This window comes from Talpa europaea, assembly GCF_964194135.1.
Source record: "Talpa europaea genome assembly, chromosome: 12".
In the NCBI taxonomy this organism is placed as follows: Eukaryota; Metazoa; Chordata; class Mammalia; order Eulipotyphla; family Talpidae; genus Talpa; species Talpa europaea.
Genome location: NC_140079.1, coordinates 58,698,587 through 58,722,052, shown reverse-complemented (window position 1 = coordinate 58,722,052; position 23,466 = coordinate 58,698,587). Strand labels below are relative to the sequence as shown.

Here is a 23,466-nt window from a genome sequence, read left to right as displayed (position 1 = left end):
AGTACAGTGAATTTTCTGTTTTGAATCTAGGAAAGTATGGTTGGAAAAAAAAAAATATGTCAATGTGAGTATAAAATGATACTGCAGTATCATTACCTATGATCCTGGCTCTAGAAACAGAATGTTAAGTACTAGAAATTTAAAAATGGGCACTTATATTATGATAGCTTTATTAAAATGGTAACATATACATTTGGGCTTCTGGTTAAACATACGGGCTTCTGGTTAAACATACTGCCATCTAACCTTATTTCCAACATTTACTATTTTCCCCTTCTTATTAAAGTAACATTGATTTATAACACTGCATATAATTTAGAGATACAGGTTTATACTCTTCAAATGTATTACCACACCAAACCTACCATCAAGGTACCCTCAGCCTTCCTTCATAGTCCACTGGGCCTCTCCCCACTTTGCTCTCCCTTCATCATTACCCCTCCTACCTCCTCATAGTCTCAGCTTTATAGTCAGAATTCTAAGGTTTGTTTCTGACTGGATATTGCCTGACAGTTTGTTTAAAAAAAAAAAAAAAAGGAAAAAATCTGGGACATATTTTACATGGAATAAAATCCATTTACCATAAGATTATATATAAGTTAACGATTTTTACTAAATTTACTCAATGGTACCAGCATCACCATAAATCAGTTTTAGAATATTAACCTCATCACAAAATCCCTCATGACCATTTATGCTATAACCTCTGCCCCAGGCAACTACTATATCTCTCTCTCTATATATTTATCTATATCTATATCTATATCTATCTATATATATAAAACTCGCTCTATAAGTTTGCCTTTTCTGGACAATTTATATAAATGGAATAACACAATACATGGTTCCTATTATTGACTTTTTATACTTCTCAGTTTTTGAAGCTCATCCATCTTTTAACATGTGCCAGCAGTTAACATGTGTCACCTTTTTATTGCTGAATAATATCCAGTGAATGGATATACCACCTTTTATCTATAAATTCAAAAGTTGACAGATATCTGTTCCAATTTCTGCTTATCATGAATAATGTATAAAAATGACCACATTCAAGTCATTATGTGGACTGTTTTCAAGTCTTCGGCAGATCTAAGAAGTGCAATCACTATATCATATGACAATTTTGTGTTTAACTTTAAAGAAACTGACAAACTAGTAAATGTACCGTTTCACATTCCCACCAATAAGATGGTTTTAGTCCCTTTACATGAATTTCTTGAAATTTAGGATACAGATCCTTTATCAGTTATGTTTTTTACAAATATTTTCAACCATTCTGTTGCTTTATTTTCTTAAAATAGAGTTTTGAATTTTGATATGATCCAACTTACCTTTTTTCCCTTTCGTTACAGACCATACTTCTGGTATTGCAACTAAGAAAATTTTGACTAATCTAAGGTCTCAAATTATTGCCCCTATTATTTCTAAAAGTTTTATTGTTTAAATTGATCACAGACTGAAAGAACTGAAACAAGTTAACTTTTGTCTGTGCTATGAAACAGAGATCTAAACTCATCGTTCTATCTATGCATATACATCCCATTATCCTGGTACCATTTATTGAACAGATGACCTTTTTTACAATGACTTGCTTTAACAACTTTGTTGAAAATTAACTAACAATAAATAGGGATTTAATTCTAGATTCTTAATTCTAATCAATTAATCTAAAATATGTGTCAACTGTCAGTATAATAATGTCCTGATAACCGTAGTTTTATAATTTTGAAATAGGGAAGAAAAAGTCTTCCAACTTCATTCTTTTTCAAAACTGTTATGGCAATTTCCAATCTTCTGTATTTCAATATAAATTTTAGGATCAGCTTATCAGTTCTTTTTTTTTTTTCCCCAAAACCTAATTCTTTTTTATTTAGACTTTTAAGTTCAACATGGAAAAATTAAAAACTTTCCGCATGGAAAAATCTTTCTTTTTTATAAACTTGGCAGATTTTAGCAATTATATTTAATTGAATATTGAATTATGTCTGGCCTCATTTAAAATTTTATTTAAACATAACATTTATTCATTTATGCATACAAGAACTGGGGTATAGAACAGAGGTGTGGATGGTGAGAGGATTCACTAGAAACAGAGTGGGGAACAGAACAGGCAGATTGACTGAAATACACTGCTGAGGGGAACAGCGGGCGAGTAAGGAGAGATCTGCTGCACGATGTGGGTTGTTCCCTGGCCAGCCAGCTGATCGAACTCATGCTGCAGTGGCTGTGGATAGCTTCATAGGTTGCGTCTTAACCCCTTACGCCATCAGGGAGGCCCCAGCTTATCAGTTCTGTTACAAAGAAAGTCTTCCATACTAGAGAATTGGCTCATTTTTGGTAAGTTTTTCAGTATTTTTGCTGTGTATGTGAAAAACTAATTACTGTTATAATTACATTACGTGATAGCCTCAAATGACAATTTTAGTTTATGCTGTGAGGTAACATGTACAACTGTAATTTGTGTGATGTGGGCTAAAGTAAAAATGGAAAAAAAATCCTGTTTTGATTACTTTGCTTGTATTAAATTTCTAAGTTGAAAAAATTAAATTTCTTTTTTCGTGCAATAATTCATAATTTAAAAACATTATTGTAAACATTAGCAAAGTCTAATTTCTCAAACTGTTATAGATGAAAATAAAGTGATATTTTGTTATTATAAAAATAGAATCTGTACCGTATACTAATATACACCTTTTCTCAAGCTAATTAAAAAAAAAGGGGGGGACACAATATGTAAAAAATGTAGAGATACACAAAAGAGTTAAATTATGTCACTGTCTACTTCACAAAGATTATACAGTAAGTAGCTAGAATGAAAAAGTAATGTGAAGAGTGAATATCACATGGCAGATGTTTTATAGATGTGGCAACTTCAAAAGAAACTATATTGCAGTACTCAGAAGCAGCTTACTATGTGAAGTGGTATTATATTTTTAGCAAACTATATATTAGATCTATTATACTGGTATCACATCATCAAGTTTGTAATTTTTTGGGTTTTGTATTTTTGCTGTATTTAGAGTGTGACTTGACTTCATAATTGCTTAAGAGCTTGACAGTCTACAGTTTTACACTGTACAGATACTTTAGTAACATGATAGCAATACATAGCAGTAACGTCTTTCCTTTACAAAAGGAGAGCCTTCCTAAAGATGGTTAAATTTTAAAGTCTTAATAATTTGAAGATTTATATACCTTCTTTTTCTTTTCTTCCAAACATTTTACTTTGAAAAAGCTGCAGAAAATCTGAAAAAATGTTATGAATACCATACTAATATACCAAGTGTAAATATTTCCTCATACTTAAATTTTTCTCCCTGCTACAAACATACCCACTCTTTGATTCCTTGAACCATCTCTAAGTATTTTTCAAACATACTTTACCAGTTAAAAAAATCAGCATCTACCTTCAAATAACAACTTTCCACATGTCATATTTGAGAAAATATAATTAAATATACATTTTATACTCAAATATCTCAGTTGTTTAAAAAATGTCCTGTTGTTTATTTAGGTTTAGCTGATGGGTTACTGACTGAATTAATTTCCATGTTTCATTCATGTTTTTTATATAAATTAATATACTGTTGTTTGAAGCAATAGGATAGTTATTTATACAATGTTCCACATGTTTGAATTTTCTAAATGTTTTCTCATTACTGTGTTCATGTTAAGTATTTTTGATAAGAATACTATAAAGGTAATGACCTCCCTACTGCATCATAACAGGGGCATATAAGGTTTGCTCCCATGGTGATGGTTATATTTATTTACTTATATAAATGTACCCAATGTAAAGATTTTGCTTCTTTTAATTTTTTAACCAAATTGTGCTACTTATACAATTATTAAGAGAAATACCAATAAAGAACAATTTTCAATACAGTGAATAACTTTCCCATAGGAATACTGAAAACAAGTTCCACCATCAACAAAGTAATCATTGATATAATAAAATGAGAGTGCAAAAATGATTTATTTTAAATAGACGTAAGAAAATATTGGACTGAATGTTTAATGAAGAGTTCATTATCTTTACTGAAGAATAAAACAAGTATAGTAAGTTGAAGTTTTAAAATACAATTTATCTTATAGCCATTATAGACTGTGTGCCAAAAAGCAAGGCAAAAGTAGTAAATTCAATCTATATACAATATACCAATCAAAGATCAAATTGAATTTCAGAAATCCTAAATTCTACTTTCAAGCTGTCTAGATGCTAGAAAGCTTATAAACTTTCTCAATGTCCTAGTTTTGGGACAGGATCATGAGGAGGTTCAGATGATAAAGTTGGAAAACACCCTATAAAGTTTTCCTTAACAGAGTAAATAATACTTGAGCATTTAAAAATATACAGGCCTATGGGTTACCAATATTTACCACATATAGACATCATTAAATTTAAGTAAAAAATCATTTTTACATGCTTTAAACCACTGATGATATTACAATACACCACCTTAGCTATCTGAAAGAAAGCTAATCTCTGGAAAGAGAAGCAAGAGAATGTCACAGACTACAACTTCATAAATACCTTGAAAGCATTTCCTTTTAACAGCCTCTCAGAATTTTGTTTTTAAGACCTTTGTTAATTGTTTATGAAAGAATAAGAAATTGATCATTGCTTATTTTCTATCATATACAATCAGCCTGAATTTCTGTTTAAGTAAAATTTAGAGTTACATAGTAACTCTAAGACCACTATTATGTATCCTTTACTTTGTGAATCATCCCTCTAAACTTTATCAATCTACAAAATACATACAATCCTGACATTTCTCTAACATCATAGAAGTAGCGATTAGCAATCCATACATGAGATTAAGCCACAATCAAATCATCCAATCACAGATCTTAAAAACAAATTAAAATGATTCTGTATGAAAGGAGTTTAACAACAATCAAAATGTGAGCAAACTGAAAGTAAACAACTCTTCCAGGATCCACTAAGGAGATATGGAGGGGGACAAAACTGCTATCCCAAAAAATGAAAAAAAGGGCAAATACACTCATGCCTTACTTTATGAAAGGGATTTGTTTTGAGAAAACCCTCATTAGGCAATTCTGTTGTGCAAAATCACAGAATGTACTTACACAAATCTAGATGGTGCAGCCTACTGCATACCTAAACTGTATGGTATATACTGAGACCACCACTGCATATGCAGCCTATCACTGACAAAAATATCACTACATGATGCATGATTCTACCAGAGCAGAAAATTCTGGTAAAACTGCCATTGGAACCAATGCCCAGAAGAAAAACCTGAACTGCAACTGATGAATTACTGGAGGCTCACAGTGGACAAGTGTGAAGGCTGAAAACTCCAGGCTAACCAAGTCATAGGAGTCTTCTTCAATTCTGTCAGATTTATCTTCATGAATTTAATCAGGTTCTCACAGGCAGAGGACAGAGGAAGTCTGTATGATGCTATAATGCTAGTACATGTCACATACATTTTATCCAAATCCACAGAATGCACAAAGACCAAAAACCACTACAGGTGATTACAATGTGCCAATACAAGTTCATCAACTGCACAGGAAATATACCATTCTAGAGGAGGATGTTGATGAAGAAAACTGCATGCATGGGGGTAGGAGGAGGATTTGTTGTGAACCCAAAATCTCTCTTTAAAAAAAAAAAAAAAAGTAAAAGTCTCAGTAATGCATATTTTCTGGAAAAAAAAATCTTAGTCAAGAAAAAGTAGTAGTAGTCCTCCCTCAACTATTTGAAATTTCAAGATATGAAAGAGATTAAATATGAGCTGCTCCATTTACAGCTCATTTAGGAAAGGGAACCTTTTTTTACTAACAGAAGTCCTTTCTCCATCGCCACTTGGCCTTCCTTTCCACATAACTCTTGAGGAATCTAAAGAAATAGAATTTGAGAACAACTGCATTGATCAATAGGAAAAAATGTTTTCATTTATTTTTACCCATACTTATTTTTTTGCAGGGAGTATATTAATGAATTTTTAATGCTTAATTCCAAAGCTGACAGAAAGTAAAAACTTTTACAAATCACTACTATCACCGCAACAAAAACCACCAGTTGAAAATATCAATAATATCTACGTGTTTCCAATAACATTTGTGTATGTCCATGATTTGTTGGTTTTAATTATCTCCAAAAGAAAAAAATGTGTTGGCCTAAAGAATCTCTTGTGCTGTCTTTGATAGTAGCCTGGCAACAGGGAAAATATTGTTCAAATTTTGATACTCACTAAGAGAATCTAGTACAATGTTCTATATGTAGACGTTAGTAGCTAAACAGCAATAACATTGTAAACTTTATCATTGGAAATTAGGAAAATACTGATGTATACAATATAGAAAAAAAGTTTCTAAAATTGTTATTTGAATTTATCTGAAAGCACACACAAGTTACTTGTGAAATATACAGTTTAATATCATTGGCTATAATAAAGATTAAGGTAAAACATAAACCACATGATCTAAAATATTCACAGTGATAACATAGTAAATGAGTACAAATTTGGGGGCAAAATTTCCTGAGCTGATTCCGTAGTTGCCGTTAAGGAATCATTTTCTCTAGAATAAAATATGTGCTAATTATTAGACAAACTGAAGGATCTATTTTCCTCTTCTAATTTAACAGGTGATATTTTAGTAAGCTAGAGCATAATTTAATAAATATTGTTCAAATATGATAAATCTAAATTTATAGGCAATGTTTTCCCAATCTTATATCTTCCCAAAGATCCACATCCACACCTGAAATAAATGCACCGAAATACATACCTCAAAACACAGTATAAAATTATCTCCACCATTTGGCCTAGTTTGCTAAATTTACATAGCCAAACTAAGAAATGCAAAAGTATTTAAACATACTAAATGTTTCATTTGGGAGAATACGCTTCAAATCTTTACTGATCTGCTTTATTTCCGTTTCTTTTCACATATTTCTGCTTTAAAGATTCAATGCAAATAATGCTAAATAATGATAAGTAATTAATAAGAATCGTGAGATAGTACAATTTTTTTATTACTATAAAGTCACTTAAAACAAAAAAATCCACTTGGTATATATAAAGGTTGTAAATAAATCTGATTCACTTCAAAAATCTGGAAAATGGCTGTCTAAATTAATGGATGTAGTAAAGAAATGAAAAAGCCTAAATGTGACTGTTTAAAAATCCTAGTGATGATTTCTTTGAATACCCTCAAAAACAAATTCATTTTAGGAAACTGGCAAAAAATTTTGGAATCAAATTTGATAAACAAGTATTAGAACAAATGACTGATGTTCTGGGTGGGCAGCATAAAGTAATTTTTACATAGAGAATAGGGATTTTTCGAGTTGACAGAGGCTGTCATATATATGTACTGGTAAACTGAGTTGATCAAATTAGCAGCACCTAATAATTTCTGCATTTTTGAATCAGAGATAGGGGTATAAAATTTCCTTAGATTCTGAAATTTAAACTTCTCCTAGAATTTGTCTCCTTAATATATTTTGAAGCTACAGTATGACATACTTGTTCAGCATGTATATCTTCATTCTAAGTTATCCTTTTATCACTACATTGTGATACTTTTTTTAAACTTTGAAGTCTAATTGTTCTCATCAACTATAACTTTGCCAGTTCTCTTATAACATTTCATATTATTTTCTTTCATTTATTTCAATTTTATTTTACCCTTCAAATGTAGGTGTCTCTCATACACATTTAACTGACAAACTCTACTTTTTTTAATAATCTAATCAGATTCGACCTTCGAACTGGTAAAACTTAATCTGTTTCAATTTACTGTGATCAGTTTAGTGAGATATTAGACTTACGCTCATATTTTTTCCTATTTACCCTGCTTTTACTATCGTTTCTTCATTTCTTCCTTTCCTGTTCTCTGCAGACTGAGGCTTTTTTTTTTTTTTTTTTAAATACAGATTCAGTTTTGTTTCCCACTGCAGGTTTGGAAGTAGAAATCCTATTTCTAGTCTTTAATAATTATGCTTAAAATTTTAGAATGTTTATATTACTTAAGGGATAAAGCTAATTTCGTTACAAAGACAATATAAAATCCTTAGATTGCTTTACAGTTCTTCTCCAAAATCTGGATATTATTGTCCAAATGTTTATTTCCATCCTTTTAAAAACTTCCAAATTAGTCTAATTTTTCAGTTATTATTATTAGTTCAGCGAGACAATGCTAGTTATGATTTACTCATTTATTTTTTTTCCTATTATGTTCAATTCTGTTCTTTTGCTTATTTCTCTGCAATGGGGGAATATAGAAGCAGCATCTTATATTGTGCAGGCAATATAAGGTAATGGTTAGTATCCTCCGAGGCGTAACTCCTAGTCACCACTAGGGTCTAAGGTTAAGACAAAGTTTCTGGAAATCTCTGCAGCTAGGCAGACATTTACAATACCCTCAGCAGACACTTCCCAGGATCATGTCACTTTTTCACTCCCTGTTAACTCTTCAACATCTAGGTCCTTGAATTATTGAGGCCAACAACTTTCCATCAGCAGGACTAATCAAACAACACAATTTCAGTTCACAGGTTTAATTCGTTAGTTTTTATACTGTTTTCCTCTCACCATTTGTGAGTTAGATACTCTGTATGCTAAGTGTCTAAAACAATATTGTATATACTTTACCTAAAATAATGTTGATGTGAAACAAATGTTTGTTGATAAAGGATTTTCAGTTTATTTAGCCTATCACATTGTTAGAACCAGAATTCCCTTTTTAGTATCTAATTGCTTTTATTGGTAAAATAATCATTTGAAGCAATTTTAAAAATAAAACACTGATTAACCCTCAATTTATGTCAAGTAATTTATCTTACAGTATACTTCACAAATGTCTATTTCCAGAGGCATTTTCATCCAACCCAGCATAAAAATCTGCACTGTAACTAGTGTTCCAGAAATACTGCAAGTTTTATATAGCAGTATATTAGGTAGACTGCATGCCAGAATATGAAAAACTAATCTAAAATAGGAAATTTAAAGGCAAACAATAATGTAGTTTTGGGGCTTAGTCTATTTAATGAACTCCTTTATGCTATTTTTAAAAGGCATAATGAGTCCTATTATCTCAGTAATAATAGTTCATGAGAAAAAAAGTTTTTTCCTTTTACTGGACAGATTTGCTCTTTATGTTTTACTAAATGCTGTAAGAACACAGAAAATATTCTAATACAATTATATTCATTAAACAAACCAAGCTTTCTTACTATGACATATAACATGTCATCATTTAGTCTATATCTACATTTCAAATTCTCATTCACCAATTAAGGATCCTGTAAATTTTTTTAAAAGATTTATTTATTTATTTATACACACACACAAGCACTGGGTGCAGTCAGAAGCGCGGGAGGGTGAGAGAATTCACCAGAGCCAGAGCAGGGAGCAGAACAGCCAGAAGGACCGAAGTACACTGCTGAGGGGAGCAGTGGGCGCAGCAGGAGAGGTCTGCGCGCCATGTGGGACCCTCGCCAATGCCCAGGGATCGAACCAGTGCTACAGAGGCTGTGGGCAGCTTCGCAGCCCCGCGCTCAACCGCTGCGCCACCAGGGAGGCCCAAGGATCCTGTAAATATTTTTAGCATATTTATTCTTGTCCAAGGAGAAAAGAATAGGGTAGACATAAAAATGACTTGCAGAGCAATTTCAAAACACCAGTGCTTAGTCTTCTTTGAAGATTCTGATTTGGAAGGTTTGTGATAGATTTCCACATACCATTAACTGTTCAGTTTTTCAAAAGAGATTGATACAAAGTATTGTTCCAATGTCACTTTTCACAATGCATCTCACAATGGATTTTCTTATCTATCTTATCTAACAAACTATGACATCCTTGAGGGGTAGGATTATTTTTAGTTTTTGTATGGATAATAACAAATATAATTATTTTAAAAATGTTAGTGAAGTTAATAAATGAATGATAAAACTTTGATGAAATATAATTTCAGGTAACCTGAAATTACCATCTTTTCAAAAAGATGGTACATAGTTAATCTTCTCCAAGTAATTACTAGTTAGTTTTCTCCTAGGGGTGATGAGGTAGTCACTTCAGATATATAAATCTATATTTATATATCCAAATATATATCTATATTTAGGTGTATATATATACACTATATAAGTAGATATATAATTAAAATGGACTACGAAGTTCATTGAATTTATGCTGACAAGTATCATAAACATTCTATTTGTGGATCCAGAGTACAGGTATCACCTACCTGCCAATCTCACAAATGTTTCACACCATAATAACCACAACTTTTTAATAATAACACTCAAGAGTTAGATAAAATGGCCAATTTCATTTTTATTTCCTGTAATTTAACTCTGGAATAGATTCATCTTACTGTATCCATTCATTCATCCATCACCTAACTTACCCAACCTTCTGTTCATTCATCCATGTGAGTAGAGTTAACATCTTATTCCATCACAGTTTTGAATTAACTAGCTTTTGGTTGTTCAAAGGAAGGAAAAAAAAAAAAGACTTGTCTTCATTTGTTTAAAAAAAAAAAAAAAGGCTGGATACAGAATTTAGGACTTAATTTTTTTTTTAAATCATTTTAAACATGTGTGGCTCCAATGAATTTTGGCCTTGATAGTTCCTGCCAAGATGTTTGCTTTCATTTTATCTTTCATTGTAATATTTCTTTTATTCTAGCTTCAAGATTTATTTTTGTTTTCAGCAGTTGGACTTGATATGCCTAGGTATTTATCTTTTTTTTTTTTTTTAGAGGCATGTTTTATTTATTTATTTATTTGTTTGTTTTGTTTATACATGCACTGGGTACAGTCAGAAGCGCGGGAGGGTGAGAGAATTCACCAGAGCCAGAGCGGGGAGCAGAGCAGGCAGAAGGACCGAAGTACACTGCTGAGGGGAGCAGCGGGCGGCAGGAGAGGTCTGCGCGCCATGTGGGACCCTCCTCCGGTGGCCGGGGAGCAGCCGGGGATCGAACTGGCGCTGCAGAGGCCGCGGGCAGCTTCGCAACCCAGCGCTCAACCACTGCGCCACCGGGGAGGCCCGGTATTTATCTTTTTATACTGTTTGAGATTCTGGAGTTTCTAGTATCTGTGGCTTGATAGTTTTCATCAAAATTCTTGGTCTTTATCTTTTTAAATGTTTCTTTTGTCCCTTTCTCTCCCTCAACAACTCCAATTATAAGCATGTTTAACTGATACTATCCAAAAACTCTTGGCTATGATGTTTTAGTTTTCCCTCCTACTGTTTATCACTTTGGATTTCTACTAATCTATCTTCAAGTTCATGTAGTTGTTTTCTTACTTTGTATCCAATTTACATGGTATGACACCTTAGGTTTCATTGTCAGGCATATTAACTTAAATATGAAATTTGAGGAGACAGAAATGGATTCTGTGAAATCTCTAAGTTTCTAAATATACCGTGAATACTTATAGTATTTCACCAGTATTTCCTCAACATTTACTTTAGATTACATGTGAAATATTTCATATGTCTTTCCCTATGTTTTTAAAACACTCGTGCAAAGGTAGTGTTTTTTTTTTTTTTTTTTAGTAATGTAATTCCATGTAGTGTTTTGGTTTTTTTCTGGGATTTCAAAGAAGTGGAAGCCAGTGAAGGTGATAAATGTGCTGTAATTATATAAGCATATTGTTACTATACATGTAATTATTTTTTATTAACAGAAATGATTAGTAAGAGTATTGGTAATCATACAAAGAGATGGCCTTCATTCATTCTACACTATAAACAGTGTATTAATTGGCCACTGCCACAAAACTATCATTTAACAAACTACCCCAAAATTTAGTGGCTTAAAACTGTCATTTATTTTCATTGCTCTGAGGGACAACTTAGGGTTGGCTGATTTTAGCAGGGATTATTTTTGTGTCTGGAGGTTATATGATTTGCCTGGGATAAGTAAATACTGTTCCAAGAGTCTCTCCTTTTCCCTGGAACCAATAGGTGGCTGGAATAGCTTGAATATGTTCTCTTATGGTGATGGCAGAGTGAGTTCAAGTGTGAATGAAACATTTCAAACTTCAATGTCGCACCCATCATCACTGGGCAAAAGCAAGTTAAATAGGTAAGCCCAGTCAAAGCTGGAAATGTTTCCTCAGAGCGGGAATAACACTGCTTCATTATAAAGCACAAACATACAGTGAAGGATAGAAAACCTAGACTTAATGAAATTTACTATAAATATTAAAATTTAAAACAAGTCTTCAACCTCTACAATAGTTTAAAATTGACTTATGACAGAACAATTAAATTTAGACTGGTGCTAATTTAAAGTCAAACTAGTAGAGTCAAAACTGTGATTTATAGAGCTTATTAATTCAGAGCCAATGAAAGAGGCAAAGTGACTCTTACGGTATCAACAGGTGCAAACATTGCATTTATATATTAGAAGTTCACAAAAAGAAAACAATAACCACTAAATAGGAAAAAAGTGAACTAGATAGGCTTTCAAGTTCTTAATTTATAATACTAACATGGCAATCTATATATTCTGTATAATCTAGATAGTATTTTGACCATGGCCTCTATCTAATTAATATCTATAACTCAGATACCAGTGGCTAAATTTTATATTTTCTACAGAGATCCTTTTGTAATAGAATTCTTTTTCCTTTAAAGATTTTTTTTTATGTATGCATACAAGAACTGGGGTGTAATCAGAGGTGGGGGCATGGGGTAACAGCATTCACTAGAGACATAGTGGAGAGCAGAACAGACAGACTGACTGATATATACTGCTGAGGGGAGCAGAGGGCAACATAGGAGAGGTATGCTGCGCCATGTGGGTTAGCTCCCTGGCCAGGAATAGAACTCCTGCTACACTGGCTGTAGATAGCTTCATAGTGCTGAGACTGAACCCCTTACGCCACCAGGGAGGCCCTATAATAGAATTATTCTCAATATCCCTACTCTTAATTCTTTCACTAAAGAAATAATCTCTAAATTATATGACTACTGTTTCAGCATACTCTAAAAATCTAAGCTTAAAAACACCAAATGTTTAAATCCAAAAAAAATTGATTTCAATTTTCTAAAATGGGTTTTCCAAAATATTTCAAGTATTTCACATGATAGATTTACAATAATTTATAGCAGTAAGCCACGCTTAGAAGTCAATTTTGTAAAACCTCAACCAGGAAAAACACATTTTCCAGAATTGCTTCATAAATCACATCTATAAAGATGTAAAAATCTATTTCCTCTGATTGAGTGAATATGTGAGTAAACAATGACAATACTACTTTACTCTGACTTTGGGCTTATTCTAACAATTCTCTTAAACATAACACATTCTGGCTATAATTGAGATTAAGACCAAGTGTTCTCGTGATTGCATAAAAGGAGCATAGATGATATATAGGTGAACCTGAAACCTTTGTGATCTACTAGCTATGGAAACAAGAATTAGTTTTGATAATAGCTTCAATTTTTCAAAAAGACTTTAAGAGAGACTAAAATGTTCACTTAAACCATTTTTACTCATAACTGTCAAAACATCAGTCAACTTTAAGAAGTTTCCTCTTATAAGACACAAGGCAAAAAGAAGAAAGCATTTAGGGCCTCCCCTGGTGGCGCAGCAGTTGAGCGCTGGGCTGCGAAGCAGCCTCTGCAGTGCTGGTTCGATCCCCGGCCACCGGCAAGGGTCCCACAGGGCATGCAGACCTCTCCTGCCGTGCCCGCTGCTCCCCTCAGCAGTGTATTTCGTCAGTCTGCTTGTTCTATTCTCCCGCTCTGGCTCTGGTGAATTCTCTCACCCTCCCGCACTTCTGACTGTACCCAGTGCTTGTATAAATAAATAAATCTTAAAAAGAAAATAAATCATTTAATAATTTTGTGAATGTCTATATGCTAAATTTTCAGCATTTGTCTAAGTTAGTTTACATTTTTACCATCTTTTAAAAAAAACTTTCTTTCTGACTTGGAAAAATAGCCTGCGTATAGAAAAAGTCTATACTTAAAAGTCTCTAATACATCACATTGTCCTTCCCTCCTTCTCAGAGTTAACCACTATATCTGAAATTATAATAATTATTTCTTCTCTTTTCTTTATGGTTTGACTATACAAAAACACATATAGATTCCTAAATAGTAGTAGTATCATTGTATTTCATGATCCTAAGTAGAGTTATACTGTACATTCTTCTGTGACTATCTTTTACTCAACATTTATGTTTGTAACTCACCCACATGGATTCATGGAGCTGTAGTTCATTTCTTACTGCTGAATGCATTCTATGGTATGAATGTATAAGCAATATCACTATCTACATTATTTAAATACTCATTTCTGTAGGTCATGGCTTCTCAAATTCTTACAAGTTTCTAGGTGATTCTGATGCTCTTGCTGCGCAGCCTACATTCTGAATAGCAGCAATATAGAGTATATGTACCACATTTTTTTTTTGTAAGAGTTCCCTTGATGTAATTTAGATACTAACACCTAGTGTCATTTTTATGTGTTCTAATTATAATACCCTAACTAATGAATTAAACATTATTTTGGTATTATTTAATTAACAAGTTTTCATTTTTATGGTAAATTTATCCACCTTTCATTTATGGTTTACACTTTGCATATTAAGGCCTTGCCTACCACAAGATCATATTGATATCTTCTCTTATGCTTTATAGATTTGTTGTTTACATTTAGTCATTCAGTCATCTGGAATTGATTTTATGTACTAAGTTTGGCAGAGTTACAATAAATTTTCCTGTATCAATTTTCCAAGTGTGAAAATACCATATTTTCCAAACTCCTACTCAAAAAGTCTTTATTAGCTATCAAAAATTCATGTGATTCTGTTCTACAGGTCTACTTGATGCCAACATAGTTTCATCAACTAACTTTATCCTTTTTAAAGTACAACTCTTGTGTAAAGAACATACTGCATTTTGAACATTTTAACTGGATTTGTTAAACCTTGCTTCTTTACCTGGGGTCATAAAGCCATTTTCATTTACAATAATAGATATATTCGGCATTCTATCTATCAGCTTATTTTCTGTTTTTAATTATCCCCAATTTTCTATGCTTTTTCCCCTTTTCCTTACTGTTTTCTTTTGGACTAGACAAATATTCTACTCCTTCCATACTAGTCCAAAATCAGTTTGAATTTTATACTTTGATCCAATAACTTTAATAATTTACCTAAGAGATCATATCATGGATCACATGGTTCCCAAGTGTTCATATTTAGAAGCTAATAATAGTTTCAAAAATGGAAAGATGGTCATGCCTATTATATTAGTAACAGCAGAAATAAGATATGTTAAGGCCTTCCTGGTGGTGCAGCGGTTGAGCGCTAGGTTGTGAAGCTGCCAGCAGCCTCTGCAGCGCTGGTACAATCCCCGGCCGCCAGCGCTGCTCCCCTCAGCGGTATACTTCGTCAGTCTGCCTGTTCTGTTCTCCACTCTGGCTCTGGTGAATTCTCTCACCCTCCCGCGCTTCTGACTGTAGCCCAGTGCTTGCATAAATAAATAAATAAATGAACAAATAAATAAATAAATAAATAAATATGCTAAGCTTTATAATATCTTTGCGTTTAATACAGAAATAAAATTTCTTGTGAAGATAATTTTTCAGAAGCTCTAGCTAGAGTCCTACTAAGGGCTGGAAGGCAAGACAGACATAAATAGTTAAAAGATTTACTAGGAGTTCCAAAGGCATTTTTAGATTCACTTTCAACAGATTTTATTTATGGCAAAGTAATAACTTGGTATTTAAATATTGTCATTATGCATGACACTTCCATTTAAAGTCACCAAATTACATGGAAACTTGGATATAAAATGTTCTTGATGTTTATTTTCCCCTAATATATATGTATAATAGATAACTGAAACACAAGTGCATGAGTGCTATGACATTTATCAAGATCTATTTAACAAATACTCACACTTAATTCATTTAAATGTGGAGGAAGAGATATCATCCCCACTAGCAACTGTTATATATAAAAGATAGGGCAGGGCCTCCCCGGTGGCGCAGCGGTTGAGTGCTGGGTTGCGAAGCTGCCCACAGCCTCTGCAGTGCCGGTTAGATCCCCGGCTGCTCCCCGGCCCGAGAGGAGGGTCCCACATGGCGCGCAGACCTCTCCTGCCGCCTGCTGCTGCCCTCAGCAGTGTACTTCAGTCCTTCTGCCTGCTCTGCTCCCCTCTCTGGCTCTGGTGAATTCTCTCACCCTCCCGCGCTTCTGACTGTACCCAGTGCTTGTATAAATAAATAAATAAATATTTTTTTTTAAAAAAAGATAAGGCAGATTTATGAACCTAACAAGCCTAAAATGTTTCCCATTACCATGGAATGAAAAGATGGAAAAAACATAAAAAAGTCTTATTTACCTCACTCAAGTTCTCAATGTTAATTCTGCAAAATAAATGAAATTAGGCTTCACAGCTCCTTATATACCACAATCTTAGATGTTGACAGAAAGGAATTAATTATATTTTAGTGACTATAATGTAAGGAGTGGGGTATGAGGTCAGAGCTCTATAGATATTCTAAAATTGTATGTGTTATATGCTGTAGGTGTTGATTTTTTAGTGGGCACCCCAATTTTTTATAACATTGTTCTAAAAAATATTTATTGGCCCTCCTATTCAAGAAATGCTATCTACCTACCTAACTAAAGGTACTTATAAAATTATTAATGGTAGTAGCTGAAAGGAGGTAGTTTAATAAAGTATGATCAAGGAGAACTTAAGCTTTTTAATATATAATAGTTGAGAAATATGATATAGTCTTGTACCACTTTATAACTAGAGACAATCTTTAAATGATTATATAAATATTTTTAAACAAAAGATGCCATGTAAATTAGTCTCAGATACCTTTACTGAGAGTCAAATTTTTATGGAAGAAGCTTTATGAAAATTCCTGAGTAAAGATTTTCAAATAGTAAACAGTATGAGTGGACTATTGGAGGTGATCAAAGAGAATACAGAACAGAGAACTATACTTATTCTTTATACAATGAGAAGCCACTGAAAGCTTTGAATAAAGGGTGTAATCTTGACATTTAAAACTAATCAAAATAACAAAGACAAGCTTTTGTCTTTTTGAAGACTGAGTTGTCATATGCTAAATCACAAAAATTAGGATGTATTGGAAATGGCAAAACAAATAGTCTGTGTATATGTTTATAAATTGTTTAGTTTACTGAGAGTAAAAAGTTTATAGTAACCAAAATTTAAAATGTTCATTAATAAAACAGAAACACTATTTCAAAATTTCTATGTGTTCTAGGGACAATATTACTCCCCAGCAAATATATTAGCATAAATTCCACTTCTGAATCATAAGAATACTCTGAGTACCCCATAGTTCTTATATGTTACACAAATTACAGCTTATAAAATTTTAAGATATTTCATGTTAGTATGTAAGCAACTCAACCTTCTATTAAAATCACAGATTGGGCCTCCTTAGTGGCACAGGGGTTAAAGTCTCAGCACTATCAAGCTAGCATCAGCCACTGCGGTACAAGTTAGAACCCAGACCAGGGAGCTAGCACATGGCACAGCAGACCTCTCCTGTATTGCCCGCTGCTCCCCTCAGCTGTGTATTTCAGGAGATCCACCTGTTCTGCTCCCTACTTTGTCTCTGGTAAATTTCTCCACCCACCCTCTGCCCCCCACCCCGCCCCACCTGTGGCCTATACCCCAGTTCTTGTATGCATAAATAAAAATAAATCTTTTTAAAAAAATTAAAAAAACACATTGCCAAGAGTTCTACTTACTTTAGTCTTATAATGCTCTCCCCAAATAGTGTTAGAGAAGATAAATTGGAAAGTTGCTTTTCTACCTTTTCCTACTCAATATGAAAATGTTATGCAGTACTTGTATTAACAAAACTACTGAACACCTTTAACCTTTACCCTTGTTAAAAACATTCTCTTCTGGGGCCTCCCAGGTGGCGCAGCGGTTGAGCGCTGGTTTGTGAAGCTGCCCGCAGCCTCTGCAGCACGGGTTCGATCCCTGGCCACCAGGCATGGGTCCCACATGACACACAGACCTCTCCTGCCGCGCCCGCTGCTCCCCTCAACAGTGTACTTTGGTCTTCTGCCTGTTCTGCTCCCTGCTCTGGCTCTGGTGAATTCTCTCACCCTCCCGCGCTTCTGACTATACCCAGTGCTTGTATAAATAAATAAATCTTTAAAAAACAAAACAAAAAAAACATTCTCTTCTGGTCAAAGCAGCTTCAGATAATCTCAGAGCTTAAGAAAAAAATGTAAATACTCTAAAATAAAATGCAGTCTTTCACTCAGTATTAATCACAATAAAAGGCAATTTAAAATGCCTAATATACCTTTTCAAAGTGAAGTTTTAATCCACTTAAAATATTTTTCATGTTGATAAGCTCAAAAAATAACAAAACAAACCTAGACATTTTTTTATATTATGGCAAAAAGTGAAAGAGTAATAAATAATGAAGTAAAAGCACAATGATAGAAAAGAATTTATTGCACCAAATAGGAATATAGGCTCTAAATGAAGGTAGGCAGGGAAACTTACAATTAGCATGATGCATCACCATCCAACTAGGATCCACCATGCCTTAGCAATAGGGAGTCAAACTGTTTTATGTGGGTATCTTACTAATAATCTACTTCTACTAACTCCATAAGTAACTTTTTAAGATGTACAGTCAATTCCCTTATGTCAAATTCATCATCTCAAGTGATATTTAATAAGCAACTTCATGAATATGACTATGCTGTTTTTAATGGGAAAATAAATGCTACAGCTAAAGAGAGTTCTACAGTTTAAGAAGTAACAATGAGCAGAGACAGAGGCCTTCCCCAGGTAATGCTATGCATCCTAACCAGGTCAAGTCTTAGTACTGGTGGTGAGGCACCTTTGTTTTCTTTTGTTTAAGAAAAAGTATTAACCACCAAGTGGTGAAATAGAGCAAAAGAATGTTTCAACAAATGAACCAACTGAGTCCCCAGAGGGTTTTATATGACAACCCTCTTCACATATAGAAATTTTTTTTCCAACTATTGAGAAGATCCTCAAATATCTGAAATCATGGACTGACAGCTCTGGATCAGAATCATGATTAACTAGCTAATTACACAGCTAAAGCATTTTTAAGATAGGTTTGTCATTTCTAAGAAGGAGAAATTTTGAAGATGTTCATATCTGGCATCTGACCTCTTTTCCTATATGATGGCCCATGGCTAGTACATTTATGAAACGTAATTCAATAATTAAAATTCAATAAGCCATTTTAATTAAATACATGACAAAGCACACAAAATAACTAAGAAATTATTGAGCACCATATAGTTTTACACATAGCATATTTCTTTCATAAACTGTGTAAGAGCCCTGAAGAGCTATCTCTGTTTTAAGGATAAGGTACTTTGGAAAAGAAATTAACAAGTGACCCACAGTCACATTTCTAGTCAGTGACAAGACAGGGTTAAATAAGGAAGTAGTAGGTTCAAATGGAAAAGAATAACACTTAACAATGGGGAGGAATCTATATGCTACCAAAAAAGATATCCTGGGCCTCCCTGGTGGCGCAGGCGGTTGAGCACCGCACCATGAAGTTGTTCGCAGCCTCTGCAGCGTGGGTTCGATCCCAGACGGCTGGCGAGAATCCCACATGGCACGGCAGGCCTCTCCTGTCTCGCTCGCTGCTCCCCTCAGCAGTGTGTTTTGTCAGTCTGCCTGTTCTGTTCCCAGCTCTGTCTCTGGTGAATCCTCTCACCCTCCTGTGCCTCTGGCCTATACCCCAGCACTTGTATAAATAAAAATTAAATCTTTAAAAAAAAGATATTCTACTCATGTTAGGTCATACCCTCATCAAATTTAATAAGAAAATTATGTCAGTATTCCAATAAAACAGATAATTTGAAATAGGAAAAGGTACAATGACAGATTTAAATTGTGGGTTTTCTTTTTGAAAGGTGATATTGATACATGATTCAGTGAGAGTTTATATTTTTAAAATACAGAATGTTAACAAAAAAGAATCAAGGAGAACTAACAATGCAGAAGTTAAATTACAGTTGTTTACAATTTTGGAAATATTCAATGGAGGAAAACACACATAAAAGATAAAAGGATTAAAAAAGCAGTGACAATATGATTTACATCTCACCCCATAACATTTTCAAGAATGAAAGAAGGCAATAAATAAAAGTAATTATGGTACAACAAATATCAACTAGGACTACCTCAAGAAACTCAGACATCCATTATCTTAATTAAGAAAAATATTTTGGCAAATTAGTCTTTTCTATCATAATAATGGCCAACCTTTTTCTGAGTACTTGTTATTTTAGCACATACTCTGTGACACAAGACTTTGTCTGCCTTATTGACTACCTCTAGACGGGTACTTCATGTGTTGTAAGCACTCAACAAATTACTAAAGATATTAATAGGTTTCCTTTAATTAAAAAAGAAAATTCCTGTGTTTATGAATATAAATAGTTTAAATATCATTATAACCTAATTTTGTGAATAAGTAATAACCATTAGTTCGTAAGTGCAAAGACTTGTAAGAACAACAAAATAACCAACAGACTGTTTCTATGTATTAAACACAGGTGAGAGAATACTGAAATTAAAGTACAACAATAAATAAGTAATGGCAACTTAATGCATATTTCTAATTTTGAGTCTAATAATGAAAACAAATAAATCTACAAATAGTTATTCTTTTTAAAATAAGCTACTCATTCATTTGTCCTAGTCATGATAATCAACCACCATGAGACTGAAAAAAAAAAAATCTTTCTCTTCTTACCTGCACAGCCAAAAGCCAAATGGTATCTAGACGAGGGGCTGAATTTAACACAACACACATTAGCCTTTGCCTCAATGCTGGCCACTGAGTTGTCTAGGTTGGTAGACCACAGCTTCACTAAGGATTAAAGAGAAAAAAAAAGAAAAGAAAGAAATATTATATTAGCAAATGCTTCTGTAATCTAGAGTTTATTTAGTGCTACAGTTGCCTTTTCATACTACCGTACACATTTTGGTTTACTGAAATAAAGTTTAAACGTAACAACTGAACAGAACAGAATATTGAAACTGAGAGATCACTTTCAAAGATAAAAAGCAAAAATAAACAATCAATGTATACTGAGAGGTAACATGGTCCCATAACTAAGGAATAAAAGATAGGGATGAAAAAAAGCAATCTGGTGCTAGTTAGTATATACATGTGTTATTTGTGCATTCTGTGTGTGTGTGTACATATACTGGGAGTATGGTGACTATAAGATTTATTTTCCAACCTATGACACTTTTGGGAAACACAGATAAACACATTCTTTTTTCATATGTATGATATATATCAGATACAAATGCCATTTAAAGAACCCGGGAGCTATTCGTATTTTATCTATGAATTAAGAATGCCATCACTTAAAACTTTGGAGTAGGAATTTAGTTATATGATTTACGTATGTCTACAATAACAGAGTACAGAATTTAGTTAAATTTTTGTTTTGATATTTGATATTTAGTCCATTCCAGTAGTACATACTGTAATTTGTAATAAATAGGGAGTTGATTAGTCAGAGCAGGTCAGATCTGAAAGCAGAAGTAGAAAAGTAAGCTCTTACCTTAAAAAATACCAAAGTAACCATCATGTCATTTTTAAACAATAAAAAGGTCATAGTAAACAGTAGAAACATACCTCAAAATAGATTTTCAGGATATAGACTACAATCTGAGTTGCTCATTAGAATAATGAACATTAACAATAAGAACAACAAAAATCTCACTGTTCATCGGTCCAAATGTCAATACAGAATAACATCCAGATAGGATCCAGACATTGGTGGTTTTTTAAAAGCTCTTTAGCTAATTCTAACATGCAATTAGAGCTGAAAACCAGTATTAGTGATAGAGGTATAATAAAATTTTAAATCTTTTTAGGTGTCAAAAAAGTTAAAATGCTTCCAACAAATACCACTTCTATGAAAGGGTATTTCATAATAATAGAAAATTTCTTTCAATGTGTAGAATTTCTGAGTAAAAAAATCATTAAAAAGTATTCACAACTAATGAATCTATTAGCATCTCAGAAAAAAATGACATACAAATTAACAAAAGATTATTTAAGTTTTAAGTAGAAATTTTTTCATGTTTTCCAATAGGAATCGTGCTATTTCATTCAATATACAATCTTCAGGCAATTTAAGATACAATTCTGAAATGACAAAAGATAATTATTAAAAGTCTTCATGTCAAAAAGCATTTGTAGACTAGAATATCAAGTAGGCTGTAGTAGAACTATACTGTAACCTAGGAAAACAATATTTATGGAGCACTTTGTGTTGCCATTTTCCCACTCCTAAGCATTAAGAAACTATAAGCAAGGACTATAAACCAGTGTTTTATGACAAATATAAGTAAGCATAAAATAACAGAATAATAATAAAGTAGAATGAAGTCTTTTTTTAATTCACGGTAATTTTCTCAATGAAGTAATCATTAACATTTAAAAAATAAGTTACAACAATACCACAGGATTATAATTTTCAATATATTATTAGAATTTTAAATATCACTAAGTTAAAAGGTTAACTAAGATCTAAAACATTATAAAGATACATTGGATTTACAGAACATAGGAAAAAATACATAGAGAATGTACTACTCCTTATTAACTTATTGGTTAATAAACAAAACAGGTATAATGGGTTAAACTGTTTGCCTCCAAAAGATGTAGTGAAGTCCTAATCCCAGCACTTGTGAGTGTCAACATATGTGAATGCTGGTCTTTGAAGATGTGACTGAGTAAATATGAGGTCATATTGGATTACCAGAAGCCCTAAATCCAATGACTAGATCTTCATAAGGAAAAAGAGGCTTGGATAAAGAGGCACATCATGTGCCCAGAGAGACAGAAGCTGAAAGATGGTAAGGGAAGAGTCTTCCATTCAAAGGAAGCATGCCAACACCTTTATTTAGAGCTTCTGGGCTCCAGTACTATGAGAAAGATAATTTCTGATGTGGAAGCCACCTAATTTGTGGTATACCGTTGGCACCAACATCCTAAGATGGCATTACAGATCAAATGGTAAAAAGGTATAATCTTTCCCCAAAAAATTTAGAGGAAATCAACATAAGTGTTGGTTAGTACTAGCCAGAGATCCTGCCCTTTCTGAAAGTACTAACTTTGTCAACAGTTATAGTGGTGATGCATTGTCCTGGTCACTAATGGCATGAAACTGCAGAAGGCAACAAGGCAGCCAACTGTGTTGCCAAGACTGCTATGCATCCCTGTCATTAATTTATCTTAATTTATACCAGAATATATTGACCAGGATGAGGAAAGGACCCATGAAGGGGGATTTAGTAATTTCAACCCAGATCCACTTGGAGAATGAACACACATTATCATGACACTCTTCCCAGAGACCCAGTGTATTATATCCAGTGTTGAAACATGTGTATGAGGATCTCACTATGTGAGAGATGCCTTATT

The 23,466-nt window shown here is 33.3% G+C and overlaps 1 protein-coding gene across 1 annotated transcript in view; it reads right to left on the bottom strand.

The window, feature by feature from the left end:
- The window catches only part of COP1 (COP1 E3 ubiquitin ligase), a gene marked incomplete at both ends in the record, with an annotated part of 171,437 nt that overhangs the window by 47,788 nt on the left and 100,183 nt on the right, over window positions 1-23,466 (bottom strand). Inside the window, one exon of the mRNA XM_084250064.1 lies at window positions 20,773-20,889. Coding sequence (XP_084106190.1) covers window positions 20,773-20,889 — 117 coding nt within the window. The remainder of the gene's footprint in view (window positions 1-20,772; window positions 20,890-23,466) is intronic.